The sequence below is a fragment of the Microcaecilia unicolor genome, chromosome 14 (assembly GCF_901765095.1).
Source record: "Microcaecilia unicolor chromosome 14, aMicUni1.1, whole genome shotgun sequence".
Classification (NCBI taxonomy): Eukaryota; Metazoa; Chordata; class Amphibia; order Gymnophiona; family Siphonopidae; genus Microcaecilia; species Microcaecilia unicolor.
In genome coordinates, this window is record NC_044044.1 from 972,287 (window position 1) to 990,899 (window position 18,613).

At 43.2% G+C, this 18,613-nt stretch overlaps 1 protein-coding gene across 4 annotated transcripts in view; it reads left to right on the forward strand.

Moving 5' to 3' along the window:
* Window positions 1–18,613, forward strand: part of LOC115458247 (acetolactate synthase-like protein) — a 211,830-nt gene that overhangs the window by 156,296 nt on the left and 36,921 nt on the right. For all 4 annotated transcript variants that reach the window (XM_030188108.1, XM_030188107.1, XM_030188110.1 and 1 more), the window contains exons 11-13: window positions 3,616–3,730; window positions 4,168–4,337; window positions 5,491–5,561. In XM_030188108.1, coding sequence (XP_030043968.1) covers window positions 3,616–3,730; window positions 4,168–4,337; window positions 5,491–5,561 — 356 coding nt within the window. The remainder of the gene's footprint in view (window positions 1–3,615; window positions 3,731–4,167; window positions 4,338–5,490; window positions 5,562–18,613) is intronic.

The following is an 18,613-nucleotide window of genomic DNA, read 5'->3' on the forward strand; positions in this document are numbered from 1 at the left end:
ACCCACTTTGATCAATGCTATAAGTGGCATACCAAAAATATACAGGTTCTCCCGTAGAGAGTCTGATTATTGGATGTGTAGTCTGTTCAATTTTATTTGTCCACATCCCTGGAAATTTTCAAAGTTATCAAACACGGACCTATTATATCCAGTAGTCCATGTATCAAATAAAGGGTAACACAAGATATCAAATCTAGTTAAAGGGTCCCAATTAGGATCATCATCCATTCCAGGATACCAATTTAGGGGGTGAGTGGGACAGGCACCATTCAGAGGCTAATTAGAGTGATAGCCAGGCAGGTGTAATGCAAGAAGTATGACATGTAAAGTCAAAAGAAAAAGCAAAACAAATGATGATTCGTAAGTAGAAATAAAAGGGCAAGTAATGATTAGATACAGGGTTTTAATTAAAACAGAGTAAGTCAACTGTTGGGGTATCTAGGGTGGATTTTTGTGATTGAGGCCCAAGATAGGGGTTGGGGGGTGTCGGCCTGAGTCATGCAGTGGGAAATACCTCCCTACGTCAGGAGAATTAAACAGGGAAAATATAGGAGCCAAGTAACAGTAAGGAGAATAGAGAAGGTAGGCAAGAGTATAATAACAAGAAATTCAATAGCAGTCTAACATTAGTCTAGGTAACATTAATGAGTATACTGAAGAAACCTGTGAATCTTTTCAAATGTATAATAGATTAGTCCCAAAACCAAAATTAGGAATAATATAAGTACAACAAGTCCCAACACAGTTTTTTGAGTATAGAGTACAGTGTCCTCTTGCGGGCAGTTGGACTTGCGTCACCCGGTTCCACTGGAAAGATGGCAAGTGCAGCAGTGGGCTCGCTTTGATGGGCAATGTTCCGTTCAGGTAAGGTGATTTCTTCCGGTAATGTCTGTAGTTGTTAGATACTTGGTCATGGGAGTGAGAAATTTGGAAAATGTTCTTTTAGTCCATCAACTTAAAAATGGTGGCGGAGGCTGCAGAACCAGTGGTAACTGCTGAGCTGGTGGGGATGGCTTGAAAGGGACTGAATCAGGAGCCTTGTAGGTGCGGATGTCTTTTAGGTGGACCCAGGAAGTGTGGTCTTGCAACTTGACTAATTTGGAAGGGTAAATAGGGATGTAGTACTTCCGGTGAACCAAATCTCCAACTTTGAGAGCTTTTGGATGACCGGTGGCAGGGGCAGGGCTATCATTACCCTCCCCTCTTCTGATTGAGATTGCCTGTGAAATCGAAGACAGAAAAGTAATGATATTTGGTAACACATCCTAATATACAGAATATTGGTTAGGCAAATGGTTATCAGGATTGGCTGTAAGGAGGCGCATAGTGCGGCCTATACAGAGCTAAAAAGGAGACAGCTTTAAAAAAAAAAAAAACAGATGGGGTGGCTTGAAGGAGTAACAAGATCAGTGGCAGAGCATTGAGCCAATTTTTAATCCCATTTACTATAAGTTATCTCAATTTAGTTTTTAGTGCTCAACTAGGCCATTTCTAGTAGGTATGTAAATACACACAGAGTGGTGCGAAATACTCGGTGCAGGAATAAAAGAATTGAGGAACCCATTAAAAATTAAAACCATTGGCTGTAGTAATTCTGCAGGGAATACCAAATATGGGAATAATCTCTCTGATGCAAGGAAGCTTCTATTCATGTTTTTTTAGGAAGCATCCAAGCAGACAAGCAGGTATCTTTTTACCTTTGACAAGTATCTGCATATCTGTAAAATCAGTATAGACGTGGCCCTTGCACAGTGGGCAACTGACCAGCAGGTATGCAGCAGATGATATACTGATCTGGAATGACATCAGACAGAGAAGCTTTCTCTTGTTGTATGTTGCCAGTAATACCTATATACTGCTTAAGAAAACAGAAAAGCAAAGGAAATCAAACCTTGGCTCCCCACATTATGAACAGAAAAATGTCTAGAATTAGGGAAATACAGAAATGGGTAAATTCTAAGGGAAACCCCCTCTCGTGAAATAACTAATCCAGGAAGGGTATGTATTTATATGGAAAAGACTGATATAGAGACTCCAGGTATTGTGTGTGCAGAGAAATGTGATCTGTTTGAGAGCATATACAGAGAAATAGAAACACAAAAATGAAAATATAGGTATGAAAGAACAAAACACTGCTTGTTGTGTAAACAGACAAAAAGCATTGTAACTCAAAAAGACTGTAGGTGGCACTGTATATAGAATAGACGGCCTCACATCATGCTTCAAAAGGAGGCAAACATCAGATTAAATAGAGCACAGAGGATACCAGTTACATTACTACTACTACTACTACTTAGCATTTCTATAGCGCTGCTAGGGTTACGCAGCGCTGTACAAGTTTAAACATGAGGAAGGACAGTCCCTGCTCAAAAGAGCTTACAATCTAAAGGTAACAAACTATGTAGTGAGTGTAGTATCATGAGTGGGGAAGGTGGTTAGGCGCCAAAAGCAAGGGAGAAGAGATGGGCTTTGAGTAAGGACTTGAAAATGGGCAGGGAGGGCGCATGGCGTATGGGCTCGGGAAGTCTGTTCCAGGCATAAGGTGATGCGAGGCAGAAGGGGCGGAGTCTGGAGTTAGCGGTTAGAACAAACCTCTGGACTGTCAGCACCTTCTCTCTCACCATCTCGACTTGTGGTATTCTTTCTTAAGTTTCTGTTATGTGGCTTTCTAACAATATGCACTTATACATCCAAATGGCACATAAACAGCTAAACCATTTAACTATGCAAACATCTCTGAAACCTGTCATAATGAAATACCATTTCTGTAAAACTTTCAGAATTACCCCAAAATGAATGGAATTCTCACATACATTAGCTTTCCTCCGCAACTTAAACAAAACTATACTGGATATCTGGCCCAAAAGAAGGAAAACAGTTCTCAAATTTAGAAAATAAAAAAATAAGGTTGAATTGGAACAAATGATCTCTTAAAGAGAATGTAATCAAAGAGAATACAAGAGGGCAGAAAAACAAGGGTAGGTAAGTAAAGTGGGTAATGGAGTGAGTGTAGGAGTAAAGCTGCCTACTAATTTCCATTGCTTAAGTTGTTACTGAAGACTGTAAAGTAGAAGCAAAATCTGGTGAAGGAGGGGTAAGGTGGGATGGGTCAGCAGGGGGAGTGGGTGTGTTAGGAGGAGGGGTTGTAGAAGGGGAAAGGGAGGGGGAGAGGAAGGGGGGGTGGAAGGGGGGAGGAAGGAGGGGTGGGTGTGTTAGGAGGAGGGGTTGTAGAAGGGGAAAGGGAGGGGAGAAGAAAGAGGGGTTGGAGGGTGGTGGAGGGGGGGTTGGAAGGGGGAGAGGAAGGAGGGGTTGGAGGGTGGTGGATGGGGGGGGGCTGGAGGGGAGAGAGGAAGGAGGAAAAAAGTATAATTGTATTGATAGCCTGAGAGATTGTGTAGTCCTGGTGATGATAGGAGTCTAGAGTAGTAAGTGTATCTGCCTTTTTTGGCCATCTTTTTGATGGACTCTTCTACTTAAAAAAAACATTTAGTTCACAGCCTCTCCACTGCAGGGCTCTTGGAAATGTGGTGTCAATTTTATATTTATACTTTAATTGGCTCCCTTCAGTGAAAAATCATAAATAACTGTACTTCATTCCATCTCTCTCGTCTGCAGGTGATGCTGGTGCCTTCCTTCTGAAGCTCTCAGAATTATTAGAAGGTTATTTGTGTCCTCAGACCTGGATACAGCAACTGAAGGAAGGAGACATCAGAAAAGAGGACGCAAACAGGTATGTAAGTATGCTTAGGGGTTCCCGGGCATTTCACTATTAACACTTTCATTCTGGGTGTTGGCTTCAACTTGACACTTTTCTTCACAACCTTATCTTTTACTCCCTTCTTAAATCCCTCCCTAACCATAAAAGACCTCATCCAACAAAATAGTGATGTTCATGTCTGTGTCTAGTTTGATCAGTTGCAGAATTTCATCTAACTTTTGACAAGACTCTTCTGGGAGGAGAATAGGCATATGGGGCTATTTCAGTATTTTACAGAGAGTTTGTTGAGTGTGCAAAGTTAGGGTTGTTACAGTACCGAGGGTGAATGGAGTGTGCTGGAACAGAAGGAAAGAATGGTGATGGATTTATACTAGGAGTGAAAGTAAGAGAGGAATGACTGTATGTCAGTGGTAGTAGGTATCCTGGGTTTATGCCAGTGTTGTCTGCAGAAAAAAGTCTGGAGAGAAGACGGAGCAACACTTAAATCCACTGAAAGTCCTGCACCATGTGGAAGATGCCTTAGCAGAGGACAGCCTGATCGTAGTAGATGGTGGGGATTTTGTGGGGAGTGCTGCTTACATCCTACGGCCAAGGGGACCCCTTTCCTGGCTGGATCCAGGTAATGTGCAAAATATTCTGATTTAGCATCATTCTGAACTTCTTGAGTCTGATTCCTTTAGTACTGTTCTTATGCGTAGGAAGTCAGGTCTTCTGTCTAGTTTAGTTTACAAATTTTTCTGAATATTGAAAACCCTGTGACCCCTCTGTGAGTTTTTAAAAATAGGTGCAAGAAAGTATTTTTTTAGTCAATACATATTTAAGCTGTGCAGTTTGTTAGTGGAGGTTGTCATCAAAGCTTGTAGTGTAGCTGGGACTAAAAATAGTATAGACAAGTTCCTGGAGGATAAAAAGGAAATATCTCTTTATAGAAAGGATGATGGATACATGGAACAGCCTCCTAGCAGAGTTGGTGGTGATGAGTACAGTATCTGAATTCAAGAAAGTATGCAACAAACAAAGGATCTCTAAGAGAGAGGAAGGTATTTTAGAGCTTAGTAGTTGGTATGGATGGACAGACTAAATAAGCCATATGGTCTCTATCTGCCATAATTTTGTGTTTAGTAGTTTGTCATATATACTTGAGTTTCATCAACTCTTACTTTCCAGAAGGGAGCAAAATGAAATGGATCCATTGGGTATTTAAATGATTTGATGTCCACTGTTATAAGTAGGATGCTAGGCTTCATGAGCCATTGGAATGACTCGGCATATCACATTTTATATTCTCAAATAACATTGTTGCTCTTACTTTCTACTTGCCTAGTAGAAGCACCAGTCTCTTACAACATCCAATTCCTCATTAAAGGTACCTTAAAGAAACTTCTCTGCTGTAGGTACCTCTACACCTTGAAAGAGGGTATGGCACTGTTCAGCAGAGGAAGTCATACTGAGAGTAGGTGCACTGTTTGTTCTGTGGTGGGAATGGGATTGGCCTAGAAAGAATTAGTCTAGAGATGATTAGTAGATGTTTTGGAAGCAGTGCCAATCTCTACCTTTGTCCTTACAATGTTTCTTTTAATTGTTATTTTTATCGTTGGACCTACTTGAGGAGGGGGATGTTGCAGAAATCTCCCTACCCTAGAGCAAGTCACTCCATTTTACATAGATGCATACACAAAGTTAGCTTTATTGTCAATTAAGTTAGAATACAAGGGTGTAGTTAGCTGTAATGAGGAACGGCTAACTACATCAAATATACCTTCTTTTTCCAGGAGCCTTTGGAACCCTAGGCGTCGGAGGTGGATTTGCACTTGGAGCCAAACTCTGCAGGCCAGAGTCAGAGGTGAGTCTTCTGAGCAGAGAGCTGAGAAAGCCATGGTGCTTTCCATCTCTGTTCAGGAAAGTATTTTCACTGTACAAAGTGTGGTTGTATTGTGCAACCAGGACAGACTTGCTCCTTGTCTGACTACTTAAGAAAATTAAAATAATGTCACCTGTAAAGTATCTCGCAAGATGAAAGAATCTGTCATATCCAGCCACCTAAACTGAGTTGGCTCATCTGTCCAAGTACTTGAAGGTAAGTTAGAATATTTCAGCTTCTTGGCACACAATGGAAGCTCTACAGAGCCAGGATCTCAAGATACTTTTGGATCCAGTGGTTGCCATTTTCTGTTCTTTGTATAGAAGAACTTCCATGTGAAAGAACAAACGAAATAGGAAGCAACACTTAATGAAGCAACACTGATGACTATACTGAACAAATTTAAATGCCATAGCATTGAATATTGACTCTTTGAAGTCTAAACCAAGAGGGCAGGCATATATGAATAGTGTGCATATATGTATCTCTTTTCACCTTCATGTATGTGTGTCTTCAGTTCCTTCCCCCATGAATTTCCTCCTCCTGCTCTGCACCTCACAGATTATGGTCTCTATTGTATCATACTCCTCTCTCTCCCAGGTGGAATTCTTCCATGGGTCCCTGTCCCCTCCTCCCGTGCTGTCAGAAGCTGCTCTCTTTTCTGATCACCATCCATTGACCTTCCAAGAGGGCTGTTCTCTTCCCTGCACCAATACCATAGGGTCTGCATTTTTGTGGATCACCTTGTACTGCCATGGGCTATTCAGGGAAATACATCCCTCCAAAGTTAATCTACTTCTGCGAATTCTGCATCCTTCTGTAGATCATAACTCCTGATGTCTCTTTCAGAGGTCGCATCACTAGTCTTTCAAGTGGGCCAGCAAACCTCCATGGATAGTGAACTTCAACATGGTTATGCCCTCACATTAACTTTCCTGTCTTCATAACTCTGTTCTGGATTAAACTCCTGCAGGCCCTGTCTCAAGTCATTCCCAATAGCTGCATTATCCATAGGCTGTATCCTTTACATGTTACAGTACTAATGCTCCCATCTCATACAATCCCATGGACAGATACTTCTGTAGTCTGTGCTGTTCTATGAATCACTTTCATCTCCTGGATCATGCTTTCTCATGGGTCACACGTTTTGTCATATGTGATGATGTGTGCCTTTTTTTTTTGTGTATCGAAAAATTTTCTTTGTTCAGTGACATGTGTGTCTATGCTTGTATATATAGATATAGATATATTTAGACAGCCATGACTACTACTGGCTCTATTCAGCCACTATCTATATAAGCACATGGTTTAAGTTTGGACAGGTTTTTTACTGGCCTAAACTTATCAGCATAACTATGTAGATAGCAGCAAAATTAAACTCTCTATAGAGTTTAATTCTAGGGCCGAGCATTGGCATTTCACCTATCTGGATAGTGCTAAGGTGGTCTGTAAGAATGCTCAGCAACACTATCAGGATAGTACCACTAAATATATAGGCAGGGCACTTATTCGTATAATGGCTGCCAATATACAAATGTGCTTTTTAAGGTTTAAACAATTTTTATTGATGATTCAACATTATTAACAAAACCAATAACATAACCTTGGAAAAATACAACGCATTTGGGTATACGCATCCATATCTTTTATCATCAATGATTTTATCATTTCCCCCCCCCTTACAACCAGATCCCCATAGCCAGCACTGTTTTGCCACATGAATATCCACTATAACATTGATATCTCCCGAATACGCAGCTCATACATTTTGTGCTTACCTTATCATAATCCCCGCTCTCCCCACCCCTCCCCCAATAACTACTGCGAATGCAAAGAAACTTTCATGAACTCTACACCTCATTAAGCATAAGCAATACATGCCACTAGACAGAAATAAACCAGTGTTCTGAGACCTATACATTTGAGGAGACTTTCCCCCTCTCCTTTCTGTAGATCATTGTCATCAAGACCTGGACTTTGGCCACCTCCGAGAAGTAGACAATACCCTATTGCATGAATTGCTGTGAACTGCACAGAATCAGTATCTTTATAATGCGAACATTCCACTTAACTGTCCCATCAAAACATGCCCGCCCCACACAAAAATTAAACAGCCCCTACTACCCTCTACCACACCCTACCCGAACATACCAGACTTCTCTCCCTGCCCCCTACTCCCTTACCAATCCCACCTTCCGCCCCCCCCCCCCAAGAGAAAAAAAAAAAAACCACTACCTGCTCTTCTCCTTCTTTCCTTCCTTACATACCATTTAATACTAAACTTCGTGCCCTAGCCGACAATGATTGTATATACCCCCGCCAGATTCTCATAAATCTCTCTCTTGCCTTTGGGGAGGGTCCCATCGCCCGACGCTCATGCAGCAAAAGATCATGGAGTTGATTTCTCCAATACCAAAAATCTGGAGGATCAACGCTAAGCCACCTATTCAAGATCAACTTTTTACCTAGGATACAGGCTTTACGTATAAAAAGCCGGGCACCCCTTTGTTGATAGCCAAATAATTCAAATTTGTCTAATAATATCCCTGAAGGGGACATGGGAATCCTAGCTTGCAATAGTCCCTCCAGATACTTAAAGATCTGCCTCCAATAGTTCTGCACTAGGGGACAGCCCCAGAGGTAATGAAAGAATGTCCCCTCTGTCTGTTGGCACTTAGAGCATAGGGGGTCTGGCACCCCCCCCATCTTGAATACTTGGGCCTTGGACATATATGCTCTATACAAAATTCTATAATGGCATTCTCTGAGAGCTGCATTGATCGATATGGCCGGGACACGAGCCACCAACTTTTTATAGTCTAGGTGGAATTGGGGTCTCTGCAAGTCGTGTGCCCAGCGTGCCTCAATTGCACTCACGTCCTTTACTAATCCTTTCTCCCACAAAATCCGGTATATTCCTGAAATTGAAAGCCTGTCCCCCGGGACTGCGTTGAAGAACTCTCTGAGCTTTCTCCCATGCCCACTATTCAGCTGTTCGATGTTGAGGGTCCGCACATAATGCTCCAATTGCTGATACGCAAATTCATGTCTGATATCGATCCCTACCCCCAATGCACCCAAACTCAGTAACCCTCCTCTTGTACCCAGAACATGTTCCAATCGTGTAATGCCCAATGAGGCCCAACTACGAAATACTGGGTTTTCTGAGCCGGGAGAAAATAATGGGTTACCCTGCAGTGGCATGAGGTCCGTATTCACTGCTGATAATGCCCAAGTTCTAGTTAGATCCTTCCAGGCCCCCCTCAGGGGTCCCAACAACAGACTATTCTTAAATGTCCCTGGTAACGCTTGCCTCGGACCCTGTAATAAAAAATATAAATGATATGGATGAAAAAATTCCCTTTCTAACTGCCTGGGCGTATAGTCTTGCCTGTCCAACAACCAGTCCCCTAAGTGCCGCATAATACATGCTTGGTTATAGCGCTTAATATCCGGTACCTCTATACCCCCCTCCCTCCAAGATCCTAACATTAAGTCCATGGGGAGCTTAGGCTTCCTCCCCCCCAGAGGAAAACTCGCAGGTGTTTATAGAATCGCCTCACGTCCCCCCCCTGGAGTCGCAGTGGCAACACCTGAAACGTGTAAAGCCATCTGGGGAATTCCACCATACGAAACAGTTGTATCCGCCCATGGAGCGTGAGCGGCAGCTCCGCCCATTTTCGCAACCTAACTCTCATGTTATCCAGCAAGCGAGTGAGATTTAGATGATAAAAATCTGAAGTCTGCATAGCTATCTGTACCCCCAAATACGTGATATGTTTTTGAGCCCATCTCAGCGGAAAATACTCCCCCCATTCACGTCTTACTTCATCTGAAGCCGTTAGAGCTAGGGATTTGGTTACATTGATTTTAAAGCCCGCATAATCCCCGTACTCATGAAATAATTCTAGCAGCGCCACCAGGGACTTCTTAGGATGCGTTAGATGAACTAGAATATCGTCTGCAAATGCAGAAACCTTGAACGTAGACTTGCCCCAGCTCACTCCCATCACCTCAGGGTGGGACTCTATTGCTCGTATCAAGGGATCCAATGTAAGAATGAACAGTAGCGGGGATAAAGGGCACCCCTGTCTTGTGCCCCGCCTTATCGAGAATACCTCAGATCTCTCTCCATTAACCCAGATGTAAGCCTGCGGGTTCAAATAAAGGGCTTCCACTGCATCCCTGAAAAATCCCTCAATTCCCACCTTCTGTAAGACCGCAAACATGAAGCGCCATGCAACTCTGTCAAATGCCTTCTCTGCGTCAAAACTGATCAGCAGAGAAGGCACTTTCCGCTCCCCCACTTTCTCCAAGGAGGCTATAATCGCCCTCAAATTACTGACCACTGCCCGTCCTCTCACAAAACCTACTTGCGGTGATGCTATCAAGTCTGGAAGCACCCTCGCCAGCCTATTAGCCAAAATTTTTGCATATAATTTAATGTCACTATTTAGCAAGGAGATTGGCCGATAGGCCCCCATCTCCTCTGGGTTTTTCCCTGGTTTCAGTAACACTATCACTTTAGCTATATTGAAGGTGTCCAATGCGGGCTCTGAATTGGCCAGGGAGTTAAACAACTTCAAAAGGGGGGGAGTCACCAGCTCCTGTAACATTTTATAAAAAGCCACACCATATCCATCTGGGCCCGGTGCTTTGTGTATATCACTCTGCTGTAACGCCAGCATCAACTCACCCTCCACTATAGGTGCGTTGAGGAGTTTTGCCTGGGCCGAGGAAATCAACGGGGTCTCTACATTCTCTAAAAACATCATGCTATCCGTTATCAGGTCCCTCTGTTCCCCATACAACTCCTTGTAATACTTCTGAAACCCTGCCACTATATCCTGTGGAGATTTAAACATGTTACCTGCCTGGTCCTTTACCTGTAAAATTCTGCTTGGCCCTTTCTTCCCTCTAGCTAAGCGCCCTAGCAAGCTCCCTGCCTTGTTTCCATACATGTACAACTGATGCTTATAATATTGTTGCGATTTTTGAACTCGTTCATGCAGCAGTTCATTTAATTCTCTCTGAGATGCCAAGTACGCTAACTTCTGCTCTTCCGTCGGATTTACCCCAAACTTTATACGCTGATTCCTCACCTCTCGTTCCAATCTTAAAATCTCTTGATCTCGTCTTTTCTTAATCCACGCCCTATAAGCAATGATCTCACCTCTGAGGACAGCCTTTGCTGTCTCCCAGTACAAACTGGCCTGTTCCACATGCATCCTGTTGTGGACCGCAAATTCTTTCCATTTCTCTCTCAGAAATGCCTGAAACTTCGTATCCCTGTAAAGCTCCAGCGGAAATTTCCATCCTCCTCCCTTACTTTCTCCCCCTGTTTGTTCCAAGATCACCCAAAGTAGAGAATGATCTGAAATCTCACATGGGCCTATCTCCGCCTCAACCACCTTTGAAAATAAAGTATCTGAGAGAAAAATATAATCAATACGGGACATGGTTGAGTGCGCTCTTGATAGATGAGTATAATCTCTGCATGTTGGGTGTAAAATTCTCCACACATCTACCAAGTTTAGTGTAGAGCACAAGAAAGGCAGGCCTCTTTCATAATAAGCCTGACTTTGTCCTCTCCCGCTACTTTTGTCTACCAATGGGTTGTAAACTATGTTAAAATCCCCACCTAAAATTATATTACCCCCTTGGTATGGAGCCAACAATGCCAAAATCTCCCTATAAAATTTTTTGTCAAAAGTATTCGGTGCATAGACATTGCAGAGTACATATGTAAAACCCCCCAATTCCACCTCCACTAATACATATCTGCCTTCTGCACTCCTCTTTACCCCTTTGATGGAAAGATGCAGCCCCTTACGGAAAAGTATTAATACCCCTGCCTTTTTATTGCAAGCCGGGGAGCCTATCGCTCCTCCCACCCATCCTTGTTGGAATTTGGCATGCTCTGCGGCTGACAGATGCGTCTCCTGCAAAAATACTATATCTGCTGCATGGCGGTTCAAAGCTTGTAAAAGCTTTTTCCGCTTTATGGGCGACGAAACTCCCCCCACATTCCACGAAACAAACTTAAAATGACCTAGTCCCCTCTCTTATCTTATTGTATAGCCAGCCTCTACTTTTACAGCCTTGGGAACACACCCCCCAGCCCTTGGGTGCCCTCCCTCATCTCCACCACTGCTGCTGGACAACGATCCCTAAGGAAAGAGAGAAGAGCAGAAACCAATAAAAACCACAACAACAAACAAAACCCCTCTTCCTCCCCCCCTTGTCATCTCCCTCCCCTTTCCTCACCTTGCCCAAACCCTCCCCTCTTACCCCCCCCAAGAAACAGATCTGCGTCCTGTCTAGAGAACTTGTCACGTTTCTGCCCCGCCCCCTCCTTTACAGCACAACTATAATCTTGAAACATTAGCAAACCCCATCCCCCAAGTACCACAGTTAACCATGCTTTTAAAACGACCGTTCCTATACTTCTATAATTTTATCTTCACACGTTTGCACTTATATTCCTAACATTAACAAAACAAGTCCCCCCCCCCCTCACAATCAATCAGTAACCCCCATATCTCTCACTTTAAAACAGGGAGAAAGACATATGCACTCTCTCTTTTAGTGTCCGTAGAATGATTCCTTGCAGACTCTGAGCTTCCTTCTCAGTTCCTTCTAGGTAGCTTTCTTTCTGCTGGCTCTCACCACGATCAGCGCTCCTGTTCTTTCGCTGCGACTTCCACGCCGCCATCTAACTGTTTGGCAAATTTTAGGGCTTCGGTCGGTGAGCTGAAAAATCGAAGCTTGCCATTTTGCTGCACTCGCAGCCGTGCTGGATACAGTAAGGCAAATCTAACTTTCTTCTTAAACAGCTCTGAGCATGCTTCTCCATATTGCTTCCGTTGTAATGCCACAGCCGCAGAGAAATCTTGAAAGCATAAAATGATGTGCTGTTCATATGCAACTTTCCCCGTCTGCCTCCAGGCTCTCAGAATCTCTTGTTTATGGGAGTAATTAAGGATTTTACATATTACTACCCTGGGACGTCCTGCTGCTTGCCTTAGCTGGCCCAAACGATGTGCTCTCTCTATTTTTTTTTTTAAATTTATTTATTTATATTTTAATCAAATTAAACAAATTGTTACATTTGAACAGGCAATGCAGACAAAAACATTGTTATATGAGAAACAATATTCCTTCCCATAACAGGCAAAATTATTCAAAAAGGAAACAGTTTAATCTTCTTTAGACCACAACAGAAAGGGGGAGAGGTCTACCAAATTAAGAAGACTAGAATTTGTAAGAAATTAAACAGAGGAAATATGCTTAGCATGCAAACCAATCTTGATACACTTAATTATCTTCAAAGGGTTAACGGTTAGTCAATTTCTTCATATTAATAAATACTTTTAGTTGTTCTGGTTGATGGAAAATATATTTTAGTCCCAGATACTTTACAACACATTTGCAGGGGTAATTAAGATAGAAGGAAGCCCCTATAGATATAACTTCTGTTCTCAATACTAAAAACAGCTTCCTCCTTTCTTGAGTTTGTTTAGTTATATCTGGATATATCCAAATTCTTTTACCCCTAAACAGTGGCTGCATTTTTTTAAAAGTATATTCGTAACACTGCATCTAAGTCTTGTTGAAAAACAAAAGACACAATTAGTGTTGATCTTTCAGAATTTACACTTAGAGTTGTCTCTAATATGTCAGTAATGTTCAAAGATTCTTCTTGAGTTTCCTTTGGAATAGCTTGTAAAGTTGTTACAGGTGGTTTTTTTGAGGAAATGTAATATATTTTATTCAAAGGTGGAATGGATTCCGGGGAAAAGTTTAATACCTCCTGCAAATATAATTTAAATGCATCCAAAGGATTGATGCCCATTTCTTTCGGGAAATTCAAGAGTCTCAGATTAAGTCTCCGATTAAAGTTTTCTAATAATTCTAATCTACGTTGTGTAGCCATATTATCTTTTACAAGTGATACGGAGACTTCTTTCAAATTGTTAACATCTTGCTTAAGACCTTCCAATTGTTCCTTTGTTTCTTGCTGAGTTGTGGTAAAGGTCTGGGATAAAGTTGCAACAGTACTCACTAAATCTTTAATCTCCTTTGCTGAGTTGGCCACCGTTAACTCCACTCTCTGGAGAGCCGTCCAAATGCTCTCCAGGGTTGCCGCCGATTTTTCCCCCCGTATCGGGGTATGGTGTTCAGCCGCTGACATCAGGCTTCCCTCGGAAATCGCCGCTCCTGCTCCTCGAGTCGAGACCACGTCGACCTCTTCCGGGTCGCGTTGGTCACGCCAGGATAGGCGTTCTATGGGAATCGGCGGTGGATGAAGATCTGGAGGGGAGAGTGTCACCTCAAGCCCCAAGTCTCCTAGGGAGTCTTCACCCATGGAGACAGCAGGGCCCCTTCCAGAATCCAAGGTAGGTTGCTTCGTGGTATATCTCTCGATATTCTGCTGCACCGGGGATGATGTCCTAGTAGCCGAGGTCGCTACTTTCCCCTTGCGTTTGGTATGGGGCATCTTATTTAAGGAAAACTCGCTAAATTCAACAGACTAACAAAGAGCTCCGACGCTAGCATTCAGCATGCCGCCATCTTGGACACGCCCCCGTGCTCTCTCTATTTTTAAGGTCTTTTCCAGAGCCTGCAAATTCAGTGCTTTGGGCAGCCAGGATTCCAGGAACTCCCTTAAATCAACCTCTCGTAGGGACTCAGGAAATCCAACCAACCGGAGGTTATTCCTTCTCGCCCGGTTCTGAAGATCTTCTAGCTTCTGCTCTACTTGCTCAAACTTTTTCCGCCATTCCTCATGCTGGCTGGCCTGCTGCGTGCAACGGTCTTCTATATCAGACAGTCTTTGCTGATATCCTGCCATATCTGTGCGCAGCCCCTCTATTTTACCATCTACCGCATCCAACTTTTCAGCAATCTTTTGCAGTTTTAAGTCCACAGAGGTCTCCAGCAGCTGCGAGACCTCAGCTGCAATTTCAGCCGCCCAAACGGAGCTTACAGTTTCTCCCGAGGGGCCAGGGTCCACCATCTTACTGTCCCCAGCTCGCCCTCGTGCTCCGTCTTTTCTCTGTGTTTTGGAGGTCATCACAGGTGCACCAAATTAGTTCCTTTAGGACTTTTCAACGTGCCCAACTTATTTGTTCTGTTCGTGGGTTTCCAAATCGCCTCTCGTGCTGTCCAAGGGTAGATTTTATCTTAGGGGCCTTGGAGCTCTGCCCTGCGGCGTCCTACCCTCTGCCTAGCATCACGTGACTCACAAATGTGCTTTTTAAAATCTGGCCACACGAGGATAATTTTATAACAGGACACCTAGGTCATAATGCCAAGTAGGTATGTATTAGTCTATTTTAAAAAGAAATGTAGACAGCTAGGTGACTTTATAAAAAGTAATGAGGTGTGGTAGCCGTGTTAGTCCACTCTTAAAGGTTAACAATAGAAATCAAACAAAATAAAACATGGAAAAGAAAATAAGATGATACCTTTTTTATTGGACATAACTTAATACATTTCGATTAGCTTTCGAAGGTTGCCCTTCTTCGTCAGATCGGAAATAAGCAAATGTGTTAGCAGATAGTATATATCAGACTGTCAAAGTAATGCTTTGATGTTTCTCTTATATATACTACCTGCTAACATATTTGCTTATTTCCGATCTGACGAAGAAGGGCAACCTTCGAAAGCTAATCAAGAAATGTATTAAGTTATGTCCAATTAAAAAGGTATCATCTTATTTTCTTTTCCATGTTTGATTTCTATTGATAACCTAAAAAGTAATGCAAAGGCAGCTGAAATCACAGCTAAAATGTGGCTGCTTGAGAGCTGGTGTGAATGTACGTGGCTGAAGTTCACAGACTATTCATATTTTGTAACTTTGCACTTCACCCAGACTTCTTCCCCAAAGAAGCCTACACATGTGGCATTACAAATATGCACACTTGCTTATCATAGCATGTATGTCTACGCATGGGTAATTTTAAAGAAGCATATTTTATGTTTCATTTATATTATGTTCATAATTGCCGTAAGAAATTACTTCCTCTTTGCCCCCTCCCATGGAAAGCTCCCACACAAGGTTGCATCTGCTCTGAGGCTTATACAGATCTACTAGTTTCCTTTTTGGCCTACCAGACCAGTCCAGATTCATGGGGTATGTCCTCTTACTAGCAGGTGAAGACTGACAAACTCTGATGTCATACCATAAGACCCCTGTTCAGCTCCTGACACTCAACATTTCTCAGTCTCCAGCAGATGGTAGGTCTGGTTCCTGTGCAGCCTGGAGTGGTCTGGAGAATTAAGCCTTTACTTCTTGGGGCTTTAAAAAAATAATAGAGCAAGGGATTTGATATACCGCCTTTCTGTGGTTACAATCAAAACAGTTTACATACATTATATACAATGGAGGGTTAGGTGACTTGCTAAGAGTCACAAGGAGCTGTAGTCAGAATTGAACCCTGTTCCCCTGGTTCTCAGGCCACTGCACTAACCATTAGGCTACTCCTCCACTCCACAGAAAAGCAGCAAAAGAATAAATAAAGGAGCAAGAACCTAAATATTCTGTGTACAGAAGGTGCTTGTTTGTAGCCAGTGCCAAGCTCCAGGGGTGCTTCTTCTGGGGAGTCCCCAGGTCTCTCCCCCTCCTCCTCCAACCACTCGGCAAAGCCCTATAAAGAGATGACAGCAAGTTGTGCTGCTTGCAGAGCTAGTTTGTGTCTCACCCCTTATTGTGGAGTACCCAGAATTAGCCTCTCCTGTGCAGTGTAGCTGAGTTATGATCTTACATTGCTGGGTGGAGGAGACTGATTATCTGTGGAAGAGGGTTTTTTTCCAGCACCATTGTCTTTCTTCCTGGGCTGTCCCAGCAGGAACTGATCGTGTTTATGAAACTCATGGTGTGAATTTGGCTGAGGCAGTCAGAGAGAGAGAGAGATGAGCTCCTGATGTTGCAGGGGGAGGGTCAGGAGATGGAACCTAGGTAGTGGTTGGGGATGAATCTGACCTGGAAGACAATTTTTCACCCAAGTTTATTTTTTGTTTGAAGAAGGGCTTGGGGCAGGTACCTTGAATAATCTGAACCTGCCAAGACCTCCCAAGGGTACCCCTAGTTTACCTAAATGGCCTAGGTTAATTTCTCTTGACCTGGGGATGATGCGGCCTCAGTGGGTTTCCTGTCATGTACAGGTGCTGAAGATGAGCTGCTGTTAGAGAATCAGTTTTTGGAAGAGGAGGTGGAAGTCTCCCTGGGAGAAGATCCCAAGGTTGTTTGCATTTATTATCAATATGAATTGGAGGCCCTATTCACAGGAGTCATCTGTCTTAAAAATGTATGTGGTGCATCCTTTTCCCATTACTGCCCATGAACTGCTGGTGGTGTGTATCAAAAATTCCACTATAGCTTTCCCTATTGTCCTAGAGGTTACAGATATTATTTTGGTGGAGTGGGATGTTCCATGGCCAAACTTTAATCAAGTTTGAGAAGGACAAGGAAAAATGTTGACTGTCCAAGCTGAATGCTGTGGTTTTGGTAGTTATTAAATAATCCACAATCTCAGTAGAGGGTGATATAGCCTTGAAAGTTCCCTTGAACCATAGAATGTACACTCCTTTGTCAGATACATGTGTGATGTAGGGGTTAGGGCTGTGTGCCTTGAACACAGAGGATGTATGTTTGTTTCCCATTGTGGGTGTTTGGGGTTACTGTTTTATTTCCCCTGCCATAGCGGCTGCAATGTGCTAGGTAGGTGTGTGTGACACTTTTCTATTGTTCGCTGGAGGATGCTGTCCAATGGGCTCCCCCCCCCCCCCTTCTCCCTTCCTTTCCTTGTCATCTCATAGGTTAGGGGTTGGCTGCAACACGTTCTAGTAGATATGGGGGCTTTGGGCACATTGTAATGAGGGTAGCTCATACTCGGGCCTTGATCATGGACAGAGCTGTTATAAGGGTGCTATGCCTGTGGTACTTACGTCGGGCCCTGAGGTGGATTAGGGCAGGGTCCTCTCTGTGGGTACTGTGGATACTGACGTTTCTGCAGAACACAAGTTGATGGAGGTAGGGTTCAGGTGTTGTTTTTTTTTACAACATGTGCAATGCTCTTCACATAGCCTGTGAAGGATGGCAACAGCTAGATTTGAGGGGGGGTATACATTACACAGGCACAGGTGCTGTGGAAGCTGAGATGTCCACGGGGACAGAGGATAGCATGGTAGCCTTTCTGTGGAGCATGTGCACTGTTGTTGGAAGATGAGGATGGGCAGTGGGGTAAAGCAGGTATGCCTTTGGGTAGCTCAGTATACTGTAGTGAGCTGCTGTCAACGTCCCCATCAGTATGTAGGCATGGGGCAGGATGCTGGGGGGGGGGAGGGGATCCAAATGTGTGCAGCCCCATCATTACTTTTCATTGGATATGCTGTACATTCTGATTTCAGCAATGTTTTGTTGTTCTTTCTTATGAAAAATCAATAACATATATTGCAACAGCAAAAGGACTTTACTGTATGTGACCCTGCTTATGTATGATGCTTGCACATGAGTGGTGCTGTGATCCTGGGGGGCAGTGCTTCACACTCAACTTTGCCAGGGTGCCTCTGATGGATTTCCATGCTCTCGTGGAGATATTTTTTTAGGGGGGGAGGGCAGGTGCTGGTGGTGTTTAAAAATTTCTCAGGAGCGCTGTCTCTGACACACTGAAATTGGGTTGCTTGTGCAGACATGACTGTGCACATTGAGGAGCGTTCTGCCATGAGCAGAGGTATATATGCACATTTTGCACATAGAGGAAACAGTCTGCCGTTGCCGCAGACGCTTTCTCGATGCAGGGACTAGTACTGCCATTGCACATTTTGCATAGTGTATTTTCGATAGGTGGAAACAGTTATCTCTGAATTTCTATGACTTTTGTAGTGCATCCTCTTTCTAAACTTTTTTTTTTCTGTATTTTCAAATAACGGGAAAACATTTAGTTCTTTCTGCCATTATGGACTTGGTGTTTTTAGACGTTTACTGATAAATGTTTATTTCACCATGTGAGCATCATATCGAATGCCCC